This window comes from Gopherus evgoodei, chromosome 11 (genome assembly GCF_007399415.2).
Source record: "Gopherus evgoodei ecotype Sinaloan lineage chromosome 11, rGopEvg1_v1.p, whole genome shotgun sequence".
In the NCBI taxonomy this organism is placed as follows: Eukaryota; Metazoa; Chordata; order Testudines; family Testudinidae; genus Gopherus; species Gopherus evgoodei.
The window spans coordinates 80636203-80656241 of NC_044332.1; the positions used below are offsets into that span (position 1 = coordinate 80636203).

Sequence of the window (20039 nt, forward strand, 5' to 3'; positions counted from 1 at the left end):
GGTGCTGGCAGGAGCCGGGCAGGGAGTTGGGCAGGGGGCTTGTCACTGGCAGGGAGCTAGGCAGGGGGTTGGGTGCTGGCAGGAGCCGGGCAGGGAGCCAGGCAGGGAGCTGGGCAGGGTGCTCATCACTGGCAGGGAGCTAGGCAGGGGGTTGGGTGCTGGCAGGAGCCGGGCAGGGAGTTGGGCAGGGGGCTCGGCACTGGCAGGAAGCCGGGCAGGGAGTTGGGTGCTGGCAGGAGCCGGGCAGGGAGCTGGGCAGGGGGCTCGGCACTGGCAGGGAGCTAGGCAGGGGGTTGGGTGCTGGCAGGAGCCGGGCTGGGAGCCAGGCAGGGAGCTGGGCAGGGTGCTCATCACTGGCAGGGAGCTAGGCAGGGGGTTGGGTGCTGGCAGGAGCCGGGCAGGGAGCCGCAGGGAGCTGGGCAGGGTGCTCATCACTGGCAGGGAGCTAGGCAGGGGGTTGGATGCTGGCAGGAGCCGGGCAGGGAGTTGGGCAGGGGGCTCGGCACTGGCAGGAAGCCAGGCAGGGAGCCAGGAAGGGAGCTGAGCAGGGAGCAGGGCGCTGGCAGGAGCTGGGCAGGGGACTGGGCAGGGGACTCGGCACTGGCAGAAAGTCAGGAAGAGAACCGGGCAGGGATCCGCGGGCTGGGCAGGAGCCAGGCAGGGAGCGAGGCAGGGAGCTGGGCAGGGTGCTCATCACTGGCAGGGAGCCAGGAATAGAACCGGACAGGGATCTGCGGGCTGGGCAGGAGCCGGGCAGGGAGCCAGGCAGGGAGCTGGGCAGGGTGCTCATCACTGGCAGGGAGCCAGGAAGAGAACCGGGCAGGGATCTGCGGGCTGGGCAGGAGCCGGGCAGGGAGCCAGGCAGGGAGCTGGGCAGGGTGCTCATCACTGGCAGAAAGCCAGGAAGAGAACCGGGCAGGGATCCGCGGGCTGGGCAGGAGCCGGGCAGGGAGCCAGGCAGGGAGCTGGGCAGGGTGCTCATCACTGGCAGGGAGCCAGGAAGAGAACCGGGCAGGGATCCGCGGGCTGGGCAGGAGCCGGGCAGGGAGCCAGGCAGGGAGCTGGGCAGGGTGCTCATCACTGGCAGGGAGCCAGGAAGAGAACCGGGCAGGGATCCGCGGGCTGGGCAGGAGCCGGGCAGGGAGCTGGTCAGTCAGTGACATCCCCCACAGCCTGGCTCACCTCTCACTCGCAGGGTGAAGTGCACCTCGTCGTCCCCAGTGTCACAGCTGAAGGTGCCGCTGTCACCCAGCTCCGTCTGCTTGATGGTGAGGCTGTGTGAGGGCCCCTGGGTGCCCAGGAGGAGCCGTGCCCCGGAACGCAGCACCCACTTGTTCTTCAGCCATTGGACAGGAGCCTCTTCCTGGGAGAGCCGGGCAACCAGCGTGACGCTCTCCCCTTCCAGGACCTCCACGGGCATCTTGGCCTCCTCCTTATTCACAATGCGAACGGGGGGGGCTGGAGCCAGAGGGGAAAGGAAGTGACCAGGCAGCCCTGGGACAGCTTTTCCGGGGCGCTGTGGGGAGCAGGCTGGGAGAGGGTGAACAGGACACCCTGTGGGGCTGGCCTGAGCCACTCACCTGAGCCCTGCTCCTTGTTCAGGGCTGGCCCACACTGCTCCCCTGAGCCCTCCCTCCCCTCCCGACCCGTGTGGGGCTGGCATTGCCGCTCGCCCTCCTGCACACCCCACTGTTCTGACAAAAGGGGGCATTTATCCCACTGATCAAGTCAGCAAAGCAAACAGCACAAATGTCCACTGCTGCCAAAAAATCGGGACGGCCGGGGCAGAGCTTAAAAAGGGGGCTGTCCCGGCCAAAATGGGACGTACGGTCAACCTATGCTGGGAGCACTGCATGTGGTGCGGGGGGCTCCCGGCTGCTCTGGTCCCAGCCTCTTCCAGCAGGGGGTGCTGTGGGAGCGGGGTCGGGGTCACTGGCTGCAGCAACAACACCAGAGTTTAGGACCAGAAGTGCTGAAGGATCCTGCATCCAGCAAAGCTTGGGGGAAGCACGATGAATTCTCTGGAAAAGGAATCTGGCGAGGACACTAGGGAGAGAGCTCTGGGATCACAAGTAGCCGGAGCCACCATCTCAATCCCTGCACACTGCACTGGCTGCCAAGGGAGAGCACCCTCACTGAACCTCACCCCACTACCTGCAGCACAGGGGCAGTCCCAGGGGCTTTCCCCTCCAGGTACTGACCCCATCAGCCCCATCTAGCCAGTGAGAGCTGACAGGCCCCCAGCCTGGCTGGGATGGACAGCGTTCCTGCTCTGCTCTGCATCCGCCCAGCCCATCTAGCTGGCATGTACAATGGCCCCTGACGGCTCACCTGCCACCTCCACAGTCGTCACCATTCGGTCATCAACAGCGTCACAAACATAGGAGCCAGAGTCATTGGGCCGGGCCCTGAGGATGGTCAGCTGCCTGAGAGCTCCCCGGTCCTCAATCCGGACTCGTTCGCTGGCCACCAGCTCCTGGCCATCCCTGAGCCAGCGGACGGCAGCGCTGGGCTGAGACACCTCACAGGCCACCACCAAGTCATCGCCGGCCGCCAGGCACTGCTGCTCCCGGACCCCCTTGCTCCTCACAATGCATACAGGGGGCTCTGAGGAGTCAGAGAGAGGCAGCGTCACTGCATGGGGCAGAGGCCAGGCTTGGGGTCAGGCGTGCCTCACACCCCACAGCCCGTGCAACCCACTGCGTGCATGCTGGACAGGCTGCACGCGGACAGCGTGCCAGAGGGCCTGCCAGACAGCACTGCCTGTGATGAACTGGGACTTTTCTTAATGTGGGCTGCGAATGCTGAGTGGGGAGAGTTGGCCTGGGAGGACGGTCTGCATTGAGGGATAGGAGACTGGCCTGAGGGAGGAGACCTGAGCAGGTAACATGAGAACCCAGGAAGGGGTTAGAGACCAGGTGACACCTCTGCCCCGGGAAGCTGAACAAAGGCTGGGTGAGAGGCTGGGGGAGTTTTCAGCTTGGAAGCTGGCTGGGAAATGGAAGGGAGTCCCAACAGGGCTTGGGCCTCCCAATGGGGCTAGGGCCTCCCTGGGGCCCCAGATGGACCTAACTAAAAGGGGGTCCTGTTGTCTGTACCAGCAAGACCTGTTTTGGACTGTGTTCCTGTTGTCTAAATAAACCTCTGTGTTACTGGCTGGCTAAGAATCATGTCTGACTGCAAAGTGGGGGTGCAGGACCCGGTGGCTTCCCGAGGACCCCGCCTGGGAGGACTCGCTGTGGGAAGCGCACGGAGGGGCAGAGGATGCTGAATGCTGCATGGAGAGACCCAGGAGGTGAAGCCGTGTGAGCTTCTTGCCCTGCAGACAGTCTTCTCCAAGGGAGAGGAGGCTCCCCAAAGTCCTGCCTGGCTTTGTGGGGAGCAGTTCCAGAGCGTCGCCCGGGGACACCGTGACAACTTGTACCAACAGACGTACTGGCTCTGCTCCAGAGGGGCCGACTGACACAGACAGGCAGACTACACGCTAGACAGGTGGCTGACAGAAGTAACAGCCACAAACTCCAGGCAGGCCATGGAGAGACCTTGGCCAAGTACCAGCCGGCGGGGAGGCACACTCCCTGCCTCAGCTGAGCTCCCCCCCTCCGCTCCAGAAGGTACCCAGGACGATCCGAGCCGGGACTGAGACAGCAGGATGGGGTCAGAGCCCCGCTCTGGGGCACAGGGAGAGGGGCTTCTCCATGGGCTGCAGGGGGAAGTCCCAGCTGGGACAGACTTTCCCCTGAATATTTCACTGGGGCACAAGTATCAGAGGGGTAGCCGTGTTAGTCTGGAGCTGTAAAAGCAGCAAAGAATCGTGTGGCACCTTATAGACTAACAGACGTTTTGGAGCATGAGCTTTCGTGGGTGAATACCCACTTCCTCAGATGCATGTAGTGGAAATTTCCAGGGGCAGGTATATATATGCAAGCGAGAAGCAGGCTAGATGTAAGCCCCCTGCAACATTCCCAGGTCAAATCCGCCCCGCTCCCTGTTGCGTCACAGCAAGCCCCAGACCCTGCTCCCCAGCGGGAGCTCGAGAGCTGTATTAAAATATCATACAGGCCATAGTTTGCTAGGGTGATGAGATGTCCTGATTTTATAGGGTCAGTCTCGATTTTTGGGTCTTTTTCTTATATAAGTTCCTATTACCCCCCACCTCCTGCCCCGATTTTTCCAATTTACTGTCTGGTCACCCTATAGTTTGCCCACCCCTGCACTAGGGCTAGGAATGGACACATGGGCTGACAGCCCTTTCAGAGCTATTACAGTTCGTGTAATGGGATATTCCCAGAACCCATGAGAACACTACTGCTCTCTGAATCCCACTGACCTCTTGGCCTCAAGGATACCATGTGGCAGGGAGTTCCACAGGTTACGTGTGTAGTGTCTAAAATACAACAGCATTTCCTGCTGCCACTATTAAATACAGTGCCTTCCCATTTCACTGAGCAACCCATGGTCTGCTGTTAAAGGAGGGGCAACCAGCCACACCCAATCCCCCTCTCTGTGCCACTCCTAGAGACACACCTTGTCAGCCTGTGGCATGGGGCTCCTCTAAACCGAACTGCCTCAGCCTCTGCACTCTCTTTATACGGAAGCTCACCCAGGCCCCTTCCCCCACCAGAATCTTTCTGAAGCTGGGAGAGCAGAGCCTGGAGCTGCACCTCGGGCTCAGCCTCCCAGTGCGGTCTCAGCAGGCGCTGTCCATGCACTCTCCAGCCCTACGCGGCTGCAGCTGGGGTTACTCTTCACTCATGGCCACACATCAAGCGGGGTGCATGGGGCTGCTCAGGGCTCTCTCCAAGGGGTCACAGGGAGTTCAGAGCCCAGGGCAGAGCCTGAGGGTCCAGATTACTCCTTCCAGTGGGTGTGCCCTGCGTAGCCCATACTGTATGTCATCTGCCCCCACTGCAGCCCTCTCCCCCGCCTGGCTGGGCCCTCTGCCTGCTCCCCACTGGCTTGGGTGTGCCCTCTGCCCCCTCCACCGCCTGCCTGGGCCCTCAGCCCCCTCCCTTGCCTGCCTGGCTGGGCTCTCTGCCCCCTCCCTCGCCTGCCTGGCTGGGCTCTCTGCCCCCTCCCTCGCCTGCCTGCCTGGGCCCTCTGCCCCTCCACTGCCTGCCTGGCTGGGCCCTCTGTCCTTCCTCAGTCTCCTCTGATTTTAGCTAGCTTAAGTCATGTAGTGCCATCACCCACTTGCCTATTGCCCTGCTCACTCCCATCACAGACCCCCATTAGCCCAGTGAGTAAGGCTCCTCACACCCTCATTCTGTGGGGCCTGGCAGCAAAGGGCCCATCCCTCCAGAGGGGCCGCCCAGCTCCTGCACTGCTCCCCAATGCCAGGCAGGGCCCTCGCCCACCCACCAGACAGGAGGTCAGCAGCAGCGGCAGCTCAGCCGTACCTTCCACGGCGACACAGAAGATGAGGCTGTCGTCATGGCTGTCACACAGATACTCCCCTGCATCCTTGCTCTCCATGCCCAGAATGACCAGTGCGCGCCGCGCCCCATCTTCCTCCAGACGCACGCGCCCCATGTCCTGCAACTTCTCACCATCCTTGTACCACTTCACCTCTCCGTGGGCATGGGAGAGCGTCACCTCCAGCACCAGGTCCTCTGTGGCCAGGCAGCGGCGGTGGGTCTGCAGCTCTCTCCGCCCCAGGATCGTCACGGGAGGGTCTGGCAGAACCAAGACAAACAGCAGCTACGATTAACCAGCCTATAGAACTCGCTGCCACAAGGTTTCACTGCGCCCAGGAACACAGCAGGCATCAGAAGGATTCAATATTTGCATGGACAACAGCGACAAGTGCCCCCATGACACTGTGCTACGTACGAGGGCGCTGAACCCCCCTGTGTCAATGTTGGGGATAGGAAGGTGATTCCCCTGGGCCCAGCCGTCATTGCAGGGCAGTTGTATCTTCCCTGGAAGAGCCTGGGGCTGGTCGCTGTCAGAGACGGGCACCAGACTAGACCTGCTCCACTCCAGCCTGGGAACTCCGACACAGGCCCAGGACTTGGCCTGCTCTGACTGGGTGGTCAGGCTAGCGCAGGCCCCCCAGGACCAGGATGGGCCCAACTGGCCCCTGAGCGTCCTGCTTACGATTAGCCTGTTTCACATCATACCCCTCGATTTCCTGTTGGGAGGAGACAACCAGTGCAGCTGCCAGGGCTCTGGGGCCTGCAGGGACTGCCAAGGAGACAGAAACGGGCACAGACCACTTGGGAAACTCAGGGTGGCGAGCTGGGCCTGCTGCGCCCAAGTGGGAATTGTCGATACTATTTTTATCAAGTCTGTGTCTGCCTCAGTTTCCCCTATATGCTGTATTGTTGCCTATTGGGAGCAGGGGAAGAGACAGACGTGACAGGCTCCCAGCTGTCTGGGGCCTTAGGTCCCATATCAGTGGAGCTCTGAGAAGACAGTGGCAAATCCGACTACCCAGACACAGATGCCCAGCAACCAGTGCCCCAGAGAGATCTGCACCCCCCACCCCTGGGCAGGGGGCTGAGCTGCATTCCCCGTTGGGCTCGGGAACAAAGGGCTGGGGGTGAGGGGTTGTGTTGGCTGCAGGAAGCAGTGGGAGGTAACTGCGGAGTCTGACTGAGGAGGTCAGTCGACGTGACGGAGGGATGGGGCTTTGGGCTCTGGGCTCCCCAAGGGCTTCCAGGGCTGGACCAGGTGACTAATAACCCGCCTGTCAGCCTGTGCTGGCTGCGTGTCCGTGCAGACGCTGGCGGAGGGGGCGCTGACCCCTAAGATGGTGTGACAAAGTGGGTTTTTCCTCCTTATTATGTTGTATGTGAGCCTGTGTGAGTCTTACTGTTTTGCATGAATACTCTGTGTGCCTCAGTTTCCCGGCTTATTGCACCAATGCCTAGATGGTGGGAATAAGGATGTGTGACTTTTACTGAGACCCTTGGGGACAGGTGAGATGGCTCTGGCTGCCTGCACATAAGTGATGGACGATGTCCTTCATAATCTGAGACCCAGGAGGGTGTGCAACCGGATGACACTTTGCCTAGGGAGTGAGACAAAGATCAGGAGGGGGAGCAATGGGTGTGTTGGAGGTCGGGTTGCTGGAAGCTGGGCAGTCTGCTATGGGTAACTCAGAGAGTAGGGAGTCCAGGGTGTCCAGACCAGGGCCCCCCAAGATGGACTTGGCTGAAAGTCCCTGATTCTGTGCAAACAAGATCTGTTCTATGCTGTGATCCTGTCGACTAATAACCCATCTGTTTTACTGGCTGACTGAGCGTCACTGCTGACTGTGTAGCTGGGGTGCAGGGCCCTTCTGGCTTCCCCAGAGGTCTCGTCCAGGTGGACCCACTAAGGGGAAGTGTATGGTGTGAACAGGGATGCTGAATACTCAAGGTCAGTCCCAGGAAGCTCCTTGCCCTGAGGGGAGTCACGCTACTCAGAGTCCTGCTGGCTTTCTACAGAGCAGCTCCAGAGCATCAGACCTGTGACTCCGCCATAGATGGTACAACTCTCCCTCAGGATCTGTCTCCGTGGGACTTGCTGCCTGGAGGCGGAGTGAGACCCTGTCATGGAGTGTGGGGGAGTCCGGCCCTACATCGCTCTTCCTGGGACCCACAGTGACTCTCAGCCAGCCAGTAAAACAGAAGGTTTATTGGACAACAGGAACACAGGTTACAGCAGAGCCTGGAGGCCCAACCAGGACCCCTCAGTCGAGTCCTTCTCGGGGTTCAGGGCGCTTGGATCCCAGCATAGGATCCCCTGAATTCCCCTCACCCAGCCCCAAACCGAAACTGAACTGCCCCTCCTCCAGCCGGCCGATTCCTTTGTCCAGCTTCCTGGGCCAAGGTGCTAAACCCCTCCCCCTACCTGGCCCAGGTTACAGGCTTAAAGATCCTGTCCCTCCCCTAAAGACATCCCCAGCTCTCCCATCCCCCACACAGACAGTCCCTACTCCATCACAGACCCTTTGGGGGCATGGCCTCCTGACGGGGCCTCCCAGAGCCTGTCCCCATGGGGGGGACATGACCCCCATCCTATGGGTCCGTGACACCTTCCCCACCCCATTGCTGACCCCCCCACAGACTCACCATGGCTCTCCAAGAGCACCCACTGGAGCCTATGCCAAGGCACAAGCCCTGACCCTGAGTGCGCAGACTCAGCAACTGTCCCTGGACAGACTAGCCACTGGAAACAGAGGCACCAGGGCCCCGGTGCATGCGGACTGCCACAAAAGCAGCGACAGGCATGCCAAGGCTGCGCTTGGGACTCAGGTCTGGTTCTCAGGGGGCAGCGTGAGGCAGGGGGCAACAGACTCAGCCTGGGGCAAGAGAGGGTTGTGGGGACATCACTTTATAGCCCAAATCTGGCTGCAAAGGCACCTCCGGCAGTGACAATGCCCCCACCCAGGGAACTCACTTCCCCCAGCACTGCCCTGCTCACGGGGGCACTACTCAGGTCTCTGGGCCCTCCCCAGCCTCTCACTCACCACACACTTGGACAGTAAACGTCCTGCTGTCATCAGTCGCATCGCAGACATACTTCCCAGAATGCTCCACTCCAGCCGCAGGGATGACCAGCCGCCGATGGGCACCTTCCTCCTCCAGGATCAGGCTGCCGCCAGCTTCCAGCCTGGTGCCATTCTTAACCCACTGCACCGGCACGTTCCCGCGCGAGAGCTCGCAGGCCAAAGTCACCGTCTCCCCCACGACAGCCTTCAGGGTGGGGGGAGCTCGCCACGGCTGCAGGATCTTCACCGGGGGCTCTGAAAGGAGAGGGCAGCACTGGCCCAGGCAGCGAGGGGACAATGCTGCCCCCACCCTGGCCTGTTGGTTTGAATCAATGTCCAGCACAGCCAATTTCTCCTTTCACGCCACGGAAGAGCAATGGTGGGTGTAAGAGCTGCAGGGAGCAGATCACGGGATGGCTCCTGAGGCCTGAGGAGACACAGCACGTATGGCTGTGCCTTGGGGCACATGTATGACACGGAGCAGTCATGCCAGCAGATGCTCACCACTGGCAAACGTACGGCCCACTCTCCCCAGCGACCATAACCAGAGCGGGAACCCGGGAGACACTAAGAGCAGCCGAGAGAGGGTGATGGACCCGGAGTGGGGGAAGAGCTTTGCTCAGTTTATCAACGACGGTCACAGAGCAGATGTCACAGAGATAAGGAAGCTGTGCCCCACATTACCTGGCCCCCCATGCTCACCTGACACCCTGATGTCAAAGGAGACGGACTCGTCCCTTGTCTCACAGATGTACTCGCCGGCATCCTCAGCCCGGGCCTGCGGGACAATCAGCCAGCGCTGGGACCCCTCTGCCCGAAGCAGCAAGTTCTCTGTCTCATCCACCTCCAGCCCGTCCTTGAACCAGCGCACCTGGGCGTCTGCTCTAGACAGCTCACACCTCAGCTCCAGGCGCTGCAGCGCCAGAGCCCGCAGCTCCAGGGAGTGCTCCTGGGGGCACAGGATCCTCACTGGGGGCTCTGTTGGGCACATCGAACGGAAGGGACACGATGGGCTCAGGGATACCCAATCTCTACCCACTGCAGGGCAGGGGGTCTGTTCTACCCAACCCCAGCCTGCCTACTCCCATGGACCCCACTCTGCTCTAGCAAGACCCCCGGCCACTGCCCATGACCATCAGGTGGCCTGGGCTCCCCGGTGCTCTGGGGGATCTGGGTGGGTGCTGGGGCTGCAGCCCGATGGTCGTTAGGAAAAGTCTCTGCTAGCTTGTGCTACCTGTGGGGAGCAGCTGCCCAAGGAGCTCAGATATCACAGCCTCTGTCAGACCCAGACCCCAGTTCTTCCAGGGGCATCGCGGGCTGGGCACTGACAGGGGTGCAGGGTTCTCCCCTCAGGGCCGGGGGCCGGGCATGGACAGGGGGGCCAGGCTCTGCCCTCAGGATGGGGGGCTGGGCACTGACAGGGGTGCAGGGTTCTCCCCTCAGGGCCAGGGGCCGGGCATGGACAGGGGGGCCGGGCTCTGCCCTCAGGATGGGGGGCTGGGCACTGACAGGGGTGCAGGGTTCTCCCCTCAGGGCCGGGGGCCGGGCATGGACAGGGGGGCCGGGCTCTGCCCTCAGGATGGGGGGCTGGGCACTGACAGGGGTGCAGGGTTCTCCCCTCAGGGCCGGGGGCCGGGCATGGACAGGGGGGCCGGGCTCTGCCCTCAGGATAGGGGGCCGGGCGCTGACAGGGGCACAGGGCTCTCCCATCAGGGCCAGGGGCCGGGCATGGACAGGGGGGCCGGGCTCTGCCCTCAGGATGGGGAGCCGGGCGCTGACAGGGGCGCAGGGCTCTCCCCTCAGGGCCGAGGCTGGACATTGACGGGGGGCTGGGCTCTCCACTCAGGGCCAGGGGCTCGGTGCTGGTGAGAGCCCAGCCCACCTGTCATCTCCCCCCAGAGGACCAAGGGTGTCACTGACCTGCCAGCTGGGGTAACGGGGGAGCCCTGCTGACCCACCTGCCAGGGACCAGGGGTGTCACCGACCTGCCAGCTGGGGTAACGGGGGAGCCCTGCTGACCCACCCGCCAGGGACCAGAGGTGTCACTGACCTGCCAGCTGGGGTAACGGGGGAGCCCTGCTGACCCACCCGCCAGGGACCAGAGGTGTCACTGACCTGCCAGCTGGGGTAACGGGGGAGCCCTGCTGACCCACCTGCCAGGGACCAAGAGTGTCACTGACCTGCCAGCTGGGGTAGTGGGGGAGCCCTGCTGACCCACCCGCCAGGGACCAGAGGTGTCACTGACCTGCCAGCTGGGGTAAAGGGGGAGCCCTGCTGACCCACCTGCCAGGGAACCAGGGGTGTCACTGACCTGCCAGCTGGGGTAAGGGGGAGCCCTGCTGACCCACCTGCCAGGGAACCAGGGGTGTCACTGACCTGCCAGCTGCAGTAACGGGGGAGTGCTGCTGACCCACCCGCTGAGGGACCAGGGGTGTCACTGACCTGCCAGCTGGGGTTGTGGGGGAGCCCTGCTGACCCACCTGCCAGGGAACCAGGGGTGTCACTGACCTGCCAGCTGGGGTAAGGGGGAGCCCTGCTGACCCACCTGCCAGGGAACCAGGGGTGTCACTGACCTGCCAGCTGCAGTAACGGGGGAGCCCTGCTGACCCACCTGCCAGGGAACCAGAGGTGTCACCGACCTGCCAGCTGGGGTAACGGGGGAGCCCTGCTGACCCACCTGCCAGGGACCAAGAGTGTCACTGACCTGCCAGCTGGGGTAACGGGGGAGCCCTGCTGACCCACCTGCCAGGGAACCAGGGGTGTCACAGACCTGCCAGCTAGGGTAACGGGGGAGTGCTGCGGACCCACCCGCCAGGGACCAGAGGTGTCACTGACCTGCCAGCTGGGGTAACGGGGGAGCCCTGCTGACCCACCTGCCAGGGAACCAGGGGTGTCACCGACCTGCCAGCTGGGGTAACGGGGGAGTGCTGCGGACCCACCCGCCAGGGACCAGGGGTGTCACTGACCTGTCACTGTGATGTTGTAGAAGACGGAGTCGCCGCCCGTGTCACACACAAACTCCCCCGTGTCCTGCGGATGGGCCGAGGGGATGACGAGCCTGTGATGGGACCCCTCGCGCTCCAGAAGCAGGTGCTCGTCCTCCTCCACCTCCACCCCGTCCTTGTACCACTGCACCGGGGCGTTGGCACGGGACAGCTCGCATGCCAGCACCACGCGCTCTGAGGCCAGGTAGGTGTGCGCGGCGTCCTCGTTAGAGCTGACGATCCTCACGGGCGGCTCTGGGTGGAGAGACAGGACGGGCTCAGCAGTGAGGCTGCCGGCTGGGTCACTCCCAGCCAGCCACCCCACCTATTCTCCAAGGCAGGATGTCCAGGAAGAGGGTGAGGAAGTGACCCTGGGGGCAGCTGTCTGGGGGAGATGCAGAGCCTAGACTGGCCATCCCTCATCAGGTGGGGATGTGGCTCATTCTGCGTTAGATGCAGCCGCAGAGTCGCTTGCATTCTCCGTGTCGGGGGTAGCTGCTGTTTCTCTCCCTAGGGCCCAGCTCCTTGCAGTCAGCCCCGTAACAGGGAGAGCCAGGACTCTGAGGATCTTCATTTACCTTCAAAGCAGAGCTGTGTCCGCAGGGGCTGGCTGGGCAGCAGGCTGGTCCCCTGCTGGCCACACAGGGACCAGGAGCCGGAGCCCAGGCCCTGCTGGGTCTGACAAGTGCCAGCTCTGGTAATGCACCGTCGAGCCCAGATGCTTCACTGGCAAGCCCCTGTGCCACGCTTGCTGCCCTACTGGGGTCAACGGCCAAGGCAGCGCTGGATACAGGGTCAGCCCCACAGAGTGACTGGCCAGGCAGCATCTCAGGGCAGAGACCCCGACTTCCTATCTGAGTGTAAGGCACAGCCCGCCCAGCGCTGCCTGTGGCGTTAGCCCTGCTCCCAGGGAGGGGACCGTCGCCCAGCCCCCAGCTCACCGCTCACGGTCACGGTGAAGCTCAGCGCATCCTCGCCCACGTCACACGTGTACGTCCCGGAGTCTGAGGGGCGGGCAGAGCGGATAAACAGCCTCCTGGCGCAGCCCTCTGCCTGCAGGGCGACGACGTCATCCGAGGGCACAGTCTCCCCGTCCTTGAGCCAGCGCACAGGGGCATCGGGCGTGGAGACCTCGCACTCCAGGAGCAGCGGCAGCCCTGCCAGGAGCTCCCGACGGCGCTGGGCCTCGGGCACCGGGGCGATCCACACCTGTGGGGCTGAGAGACCAGGTTCTTTATCATCGTGAGTGCGGCAGCACCCTGAGAGGCAGGGCTATTTCAAAGCCCAGAGGAGGCCGGGGTCCCAGCCCCACAAAGCTCATAGCCTCAGGCCGTACGAGCACCGCGGGTGGGGTGACATTGCTACACACACTAACAGCCCGCAGGCCACACTCCCAGGCTGGAGGGGACAAGCTGCCAAGGGCTGAGCCCACAGGACTCCCATAGGCAGCAGTTACAGAGTGAACGGAGGAGACTGGCTGGAGTCGGGGGCAGAAAGCAGGGAACTGGGGAAGAGGCATGTGGGCCAGCCAGGAGGGAGGGTGCAGAGCCGGACAGGGAGGCCTGGAGGGAGGGATCTGAAGAGTGAGGAGTAGGGTGACCAGACAGCAAATGTGAAAAATGGGACAGGGGGAATAGGAGCCTATATAAGAAAAAAACCCAAAAATTGTGACTTTCTCCATTCACCCTAGTAAGGAGATAGGTGAGGATCCGCCCAGTGTCTGTGTCTAGCAGGGGTTGCAGGGTGTCTGGGAGGCTGCAGAGCAGGAGGGGGGCAGTGACCTGGGAGGGAGCCTGGAGGGAAGCATTCGCCATGTGACCAGAGGATCTTGCCAATTTCTGCCAAGAGAAAGCTGGCGAAATGTGACCTGCCCTTCCCCCTCCCCTCGGCTCGACTGCCCCTCCCACAACTCTCCCTCCTCCTCCCCAGTCATACAGAGTCTCTGCTCTCCTCCTCCAGCCCCTCCACCTGAGCCCAGGACCCCATCCAGTCCCAGCTCCTGATCTCCCTGAACTCCCCTCCTCCCTCTGTTTCTCACTCTCCTCTGGCTCATCCCCTCACAACACAAAGTGCCAATCGCTCCCATCTTCAGCACCCATCCTGCCCCACTTGCCTCTTCGACTCTCGCCCCATCTCCCTTCCTCCCCAAGCTCCCTGCACACACTGGAGTTCCTCTCCTCCTGCTCTGTCCTAGACCCTCCAGCCCAGCTCCCACCCCCAGCACACCACAGAAACTGCCCTCGCCCAAATCTCTAGTGCCCCTTCTAACCAAGGCTCAGGCCCAGCACTCCATCCTCATCCCCCTAGATCTGTCAGCCACCTTGACACAGCCGGCCATGCTCCTCCTCTTGGCTTCCCTGATTCTGGCCTCTCTGGGTCTCCTCCTCCCCCTCCAGATCCAGGCAACAGCCGGGGTTTGCACAGTTCCGAGTCTGTGCCCAGGGACATGCCCAGGCGGGCTAAGACCTTGCTTGCAGCCACGGCTACTGTGGGCTGGCTGGCTGGAAAGTATTCCCAGAGTTATGTACCGCAGACTATTGTGTTCCAAAGCTGCTGGAGGCTAGACAGTCCCCAGGGCAGAGAGGTTCTCAGAGCTCGGAGTAAGAACAATTGACACCTTTTCCCCAAGCCCAGCCAAGAGTTTACAGGCCAGACAAGGTATGGTCTTGGGCCTTCACACAACACTAAAGAGCCCAAGAAAAAGACTTGGAACAGGGGGGTCATCAGGAGAAAGAAGCATGAGACTGTATGCTCTGCCAGCAGGAATGTCTCATGAAAAATGTGCATCCCAGCTCTCTGGATTGGCCCAGCACTGTCTAGATGAGCCAGTGAGTGAGAAACACCTTCTCAGACAGGAAAGGAGCTTAAGAACATAAAAATGGCCACGCTGGGTCAGACCAATCGTCCATGTAGCCCCGTAACCTGTCTTCTGACAGTGGCCAGTGCCAGGTGTCCCAGAGGGAATGAACAGAACAGGGAATCATCAAGTGATCCACCCCGTTACCCATTCCCAGTTTCTGGCAAACGGAGGCTAGGAACACCATCCCTGCCTGTCCTGGCTAATAGGATGGATGCACCTATCCTCCGTGAACATATCTAGTTCTTTTTTGAACTCTGTTATAATCTTGGCTGTCACAATATCCTCTGGCAAGGAGTTCCACAGGTTGGCTGTGCGTTGTATGGAGAAACACTTCCATTTGTTTGTTTTAAATCTGCTGCCTATTAACTTCATTTGGTGACCTCTAGTTCTTGTGTTATGAGAAGGCACAAATAACACATCCTTATTTACTTTCTCCACATCAGTCATGATTTTATAGACCACAATCATATCCCCCCTTAGTCATCTCTTTTCCAAGCTGAAAAGTCCAGTCTTATTAATCTCTCCTCATACAGCAGCTGTTCCACACCCTATGACGAAATGGGACTGTTCCTAATGTTTCCTCCAAATATGGTGTGGGTGCCTCAGTTTCCCCTATGCATTTCTTATGTCTCTAGGGGGTGAGATTGTTGCAGAGCAAAGGGCCAGTGTGCATAAATGGCCAGCACTCTGTCTCCTGACAACTAATGGCCCCCAGCAAGGTGATCACAAAAGATGTGGGAGAACAAAAGAATCAGGTGATCTCCTGGCCCGGGAAAGGAACAAAGCCCAGAGGAGGAGGGGCTGGAGGGGGAGTCAGTTTGGAGCTAGTGGGGGACAAGAAGTGAGTGCAGATGTGGGTGTCTGGCTCGCTGCCCCCCCAGGATGATCCTGGCTGAGGGGTCCTGTTCTCTGTACCTACAAGCTCTGTTTTAGACCATGTTCCTGTCATCTAGTAGACCTTTGTTTTACTGACTGGCTGAGAGTCACGTCTGACTGCAAAGTGGGGGTGCAGGACCCTGTGGCTTCCCTAGGACCCTGCCTGGGTGGGCTCGCTGTGGGAAGTGCACGGAGGGGCAGAGGACGCTGAATGCTCCAAGGAGAGACCCAGGAGTGAAGCCGTGGGAGCTTCTTGCCCTGCAGACAGTCTGCTCCAAGGGAGAGGAGGCTCCCCAAAGTCCTGACTGGCTTCGTAGGGAGCAGTTCCAGAGCATCGCCCGTGGACTCCGTGACACATCTCTAATCATTTTTGTTGCCCTTTTCTGAACCTTTTACAACTCCAACTTACTAACAAGTAATACAGGCTCCAGGGGGTGCTGGATCCCCTGACTCTGCCCCAAGCCCCACCCCACCTCTTCCTGCCCTGTTCCACCTCCCTCGAGCACATCTTGTCCTCACTCCTCCCGCTTCCCCCCCCAGAGCCTCCAGCTGATTGCGGTGGGTGGGAGGTGCAGGGTGGGAAGGGGAGACATTGATCGGTGGGCCCACTGGCGGGCAGGAGGCGCTGGGGGGAGGTGCTGATAGGAGAGTTGCCAGTGGGTGCTCAGCACCCACCATTTTTTCCCCATGAGTGCTCCGGAGTCGGTGCGTATGGCGGGTTGTGTTTTTCTTTGGTCTGTAGCCGTGTGTTTCCAGCCTGTCTCCTGGCTTCTCTCTGAATCTCTCTGCAGCTTTGTCAAAACCTCTGTTTTGTTTTACTGCAGCCCCGGCTAAGTGCTGGGTGCTGAGGACAGGGCTGAACAGAGGGGAGCTAGTGAATGGGGCCCTGCTTGCACAGAGGGAGCGAATCTGTGCATTCTGGAGCCAGGAGTGGAAGCCTGGCTATTTGGGGGTGTGTGCGCAGTGGGGAGCACAGACATGTTGGAAGGACCTGTGCCAAGCTCAGGGGGTAACCATCTCCAGAGATTTAGTGACAGGGTCTCTCTGCGCTGCCCAAGACCTCACTCAGGGGACGGGGGGCTGGGGGTGCGAATTGCTGGCCTGCGGAGGGAAAAGCGCGGTTCACGGAGCCCAGAGGGGGCCGCTCGTGTAGCCAGCAGCGGTCGTTTGGGGCAAGTTTCCCCCAGTGGGCTCCCTCATGCTCTGAGCAGTAGCGAGTCACCTTGGGTAACCCCGAAAGTGTCACACCCTTCCAGCTTCTTGGGGGAGTTCCACAGGGCTCTGGCCTTGCTCCCCCACCGTGTCTCTGGGTAAACTCATCTGCAAACATAGATTCCACTCCCCACCTCCTGTGCTGACAGCTCACAGCCCCACCTCCCGCTCCCCAGCCAAGTCCTTCCCTCCAAACTAAGATCTGGGCATGGGATCTGACCTCTCCCAGGGATGTCTAGCCCTCAGCTCGAATCCAACATAGCTACAATGGGTTCTTCATTCCCCAGGCCCTCCAGCTGCCTTACTTCTCAATCTCTGTGAGAGATAAACAGGCCCCTAGCTTGGCATCAGCTTCACCTTAGCCAGTACATGAGGCCCTGGAGAGAAACCAGTGTCCAAAACCGGCTGATTCTGCCTGGATAGCGTCTCTAGAATATGGTCTGTCCTATCCACCCACACAGCTAACCCTCGTGTCCAGGCCTCATCCTCTCTCTCTCTGTCACTGCAACAGCCTGCTTTCCGGCCCTGACGAACGCGTCCTGCCCCACTCACCTGCTGCTGCCACAGTCATTTTCCTGGCCTGTCACTGTGGCCATATCCCCGTGCTTTGATTCTCTCTGCCGGTTTCTCCTCCGTCACACCAAACGGAAGCTGCTTGTCTCACTTCCAAGGCACTTCTTGGCCTGTCCCCACCTCCCTCTCACTGGCTGTCGACCCTTCCCTCCGCTCAGCACGTGGTGCCTCCACTGCCCACCAGTTACATTTGCAAATAAGTCCCTTGGTGCTTCCTGCCCGGCTGCCCCTCCTGCCTGGGCAGCGCTCCCAGAAACAGCCGCAAGGCGACCTCGTTATCCACCCCCCCAAACTCTCCTTTGCCGGGAGACCTGCGAACAACGTGACGATGCTGGGCTGCTGGTGAGCAATGACCACTGCCCATCAAGCTGCCCATGCTTCCGTGTGCTCCCCCACCCATCCGTCCGTCCATCTCCTGGCTCGTACTCAGCCTGTGAGCCCCTGTGGGAGGCACTGCCCGGGTCCTGTGTTTGTACCACACCGAGCCGAGAGGGGCCTGGGCCGTGACGGGGGATGCTGGCACTATGGGCGGGGTGGGAGCCGCGATGAAAAGGGGGGACAACTCAGTGGGGGCAGCCAGGGCTGGGAGGAGCCGACACTCACCTGTCACCGTGATGTTGTAGAAGATGGAGTCGCCGCCTGCATCGCACACAAACTCCCCCGTGTCCTGCGGATGGGCCGAGGGGATGACGAGCCTGTGATGGGACCCCTCGCGCTCCAGAAGCAGGTGCTTGTCCTCCTCCACCTCCACCCCGTCCTTGTACCACTGCACCGGGGCGTCGGCACGGGACAGCTCGCACACCAGCACCACGCGCTCCGAGGCCAGGTAGGTGTGCGCAGCGTCCTCGTTAGAGCTGACGATCCTCACGGGCGGCTCTGGGCAGGGAGACAGGACGGGCTCAGCAGAGAGGCTGCCAGCTGGGTCACTCCCAGGGGGGAGAGGGAGGGAGTGACGGGGGAGAGAGAGAAGGGGGGCGGCCAGGGCTTCCTTCAGCCGGGGCGCTCACCACGCGGCCCCTCCCGCCGCGCTGCCTGCCAGGAGGGCTCCGTGCCGCTCCGGGCGGCAGGGAGGGAAGGACGCGGGCTGCCCTGCCGGGCTTGCTGCAGACCTGGCACCGGCTGGGGCAGACGGAGCGCGCAGCCCGCTCCCAGCAGGGCGCTCCCTCCTCCGCGCCACCACCCACTACAGGGCGGCCAGAGCAGTAAACAAAAAAAAAAGTGGCCGTGCTATCCTAGGATTGGACAGAAGCCGCCCCTTAGAATCTGCCACCCCAAGCACGAGCTTGCTCGGCTGGTGCCTGGAGCCGGCCCTGCCACCAGGGAACCAGAGGTGTCACCGACCTGCCAGCTGGGGTAATGGGGTAGCGCTGCTGACCCACCTGCCAGGGACCAGGGGTGTCACCGACCTGCCAGCTGGGGTAGTGGGGGAGCCCTGCTGACCCACACGCCAGGGACCAGAGGTGTCACTGACCTGCCAGCTGCGGTAACGGGGGAGCCCTGCTGACCCACCTGCCAGGGAACCAGAGGTGTCACCGACCTGCCAGCTGGGGTAGTGGGGGAGCCCTGCTGACCCACATGCCAGGGACCAGAGGTGTCACTGACCTGCCAGCTGGGTAACGGGGGAGCCCTGCTGACCCACCTGCCAGGGAACCAGAGGTGTCACTGACCTGCCAGCTGGGGTAAAGGGGGAGCCCTGCTGACCCACCTGCCAGGGAACCAGGGGTGTCACTGACCTGCCAGCTGGGGTAAGGGGGAGCCCTGCTGACCCACCTGCCAGGGAATCAGGGGTGTTACCAACCTGCCAACTGGGGTTGTGGGGGAGCCCTGCTGACCCACCTGCCAGGGAACCAGGGGTGTCACAGACCTGCCAGCTGGGATAATGGGGGAGCCCTGCTGACCCGCCTGCCAGGGAACCAGGGGTGTCACTGACCTGCCAGCTGCAGTAACGGGGGAGTGCTGCTGACCCACCCGCTGAGGGACCAGGGGTGTCACTGACCTGCCAGCTGGGATAATGGGGGAGCCCTGCTGACCCACTCGCCAGGGAACCAGGGATGTCACTGACCTGCCAGCTGGGATAATGGGGGAGCGCTGCTGACCCACCCACTGGGAGGCCAGGGAACATTACCGACCTGTCACTGTGATGTTGTAGAAGACGGAGTCTCCACCCACATTGCACACAAACTCCCCCGTGTCCTGCGGATGAGCCAAGGGGATGACGAGCCTGCGATGGGGCCCCTCACTCTCCAGAAGCAGGTGCTCGCCCTCCTCCACCTCCACCCCATCCTTGTACCACTGCACTGGGCCGTCGGCATGGGACAGCTCACACGCCAGCACCACGCGCTCCGAGGCCAGGTAGATGTGTGCGGCGTCCTCGTTAGAGCTGACAATCCTCACAGGCGGCTCTGGGCAGGGAGACAGGACAGGCTCAGCAGAGATGTATGTAACTGATCTACAAGTTCTGTCGAATTCTTGCAGCACCACCAGACCCCAGAGTTTGGGGCTGGAAATGAAGTTGGATCCTTTATGCAAGTGATAGGCTATAAGGCAGAAGGGGCCACTGCGATCATCTGCTCTGCCCCCATGTCACACAGGCCATTGGTCTCCCCTGAATTAATTCCTGGTTGAACCAGGGCAGATCTGTTAGAAAAACTTCCAACCTTGACTTAAAGCCTGCCAGTGATGGAAAATCCGCCACAACTTGTGGTAAATGGTTCCAGTGGTTAATTACCCTCACGGCTAAACACTTGCACCTTATTTCTCATCTCAATTTGTCTAGCTTCAACTTCCAGCCACTGGATAATGCTGTGCCTTTGTCTGTTAGACTGAAGTGTCCAGTATTAAACTTCTGTTCCCCACATAGGTACTTACAGACTGATCATGTCATCCTGTAACCTTCTCCTTGCTAAGCTAAGTAAACTGAGCTCCTTGAGTCTGTGACTACAAGGATGGTTTTCCAATTCTTTATTCATTCTCGTGGTTTTTCTCTGAACTCTCTCCCATTTATCAACATCCTCCTTGAACTGTGAACACCAGAACGGGGGGCAGGGTTCCAGCA

At 61.2% G+C, this 20039-nt stretch overlaps 1 protein-coding gene across 8 annotated transcripts in view; it reads right to left on the reverse strand.

Moving 5' to 3' along the window:
* Positions 1-20039, reverse strand: part of OBSL1 (obscurin like cytoskeletal adaptor 1) — a 69252-nt gene that overhangs the window by 14430 nt on the left and 34783 nt on the right. For 7 of the 8 annotated variants that reach the window (XM_030579710.1, XM_030579709.1, XM_030579711.1 and 4 more), the window contains 9 exons: positions 19114-19386; positions 17588-17860; positions 12405-12680; positions 11446-11718; positions 9182-9457; positions 8459-8734; positions 5400-5675; positions 2332-2607; positions 1183-1458 (listed from right to left, as the gene is read on the reverse strand). In XM_030579710.1, coding sequence (XP_030435570.1) covers positions 1183-1458; positions 2332-2607; positions 5400-5675; positions 8459-8734; positions 9182-9457; positions 11446-11718; positions 12405-12680; positions 17588-17860; positions 19114-19386 — 2475 coding nt within the window. The remainder of the gene's footprint in view (positions 1-1182; positions 1459-2331; positions 2608-5399; positions 5676-8458; positions 8735-9181; positions 9458-11445; positions 11719-12404; positions 12681-17587; positions 17861-19113; positions 19387-20039) is intronic. The other variant, XM_030579712.1, reaches the window with a different exon arrangement.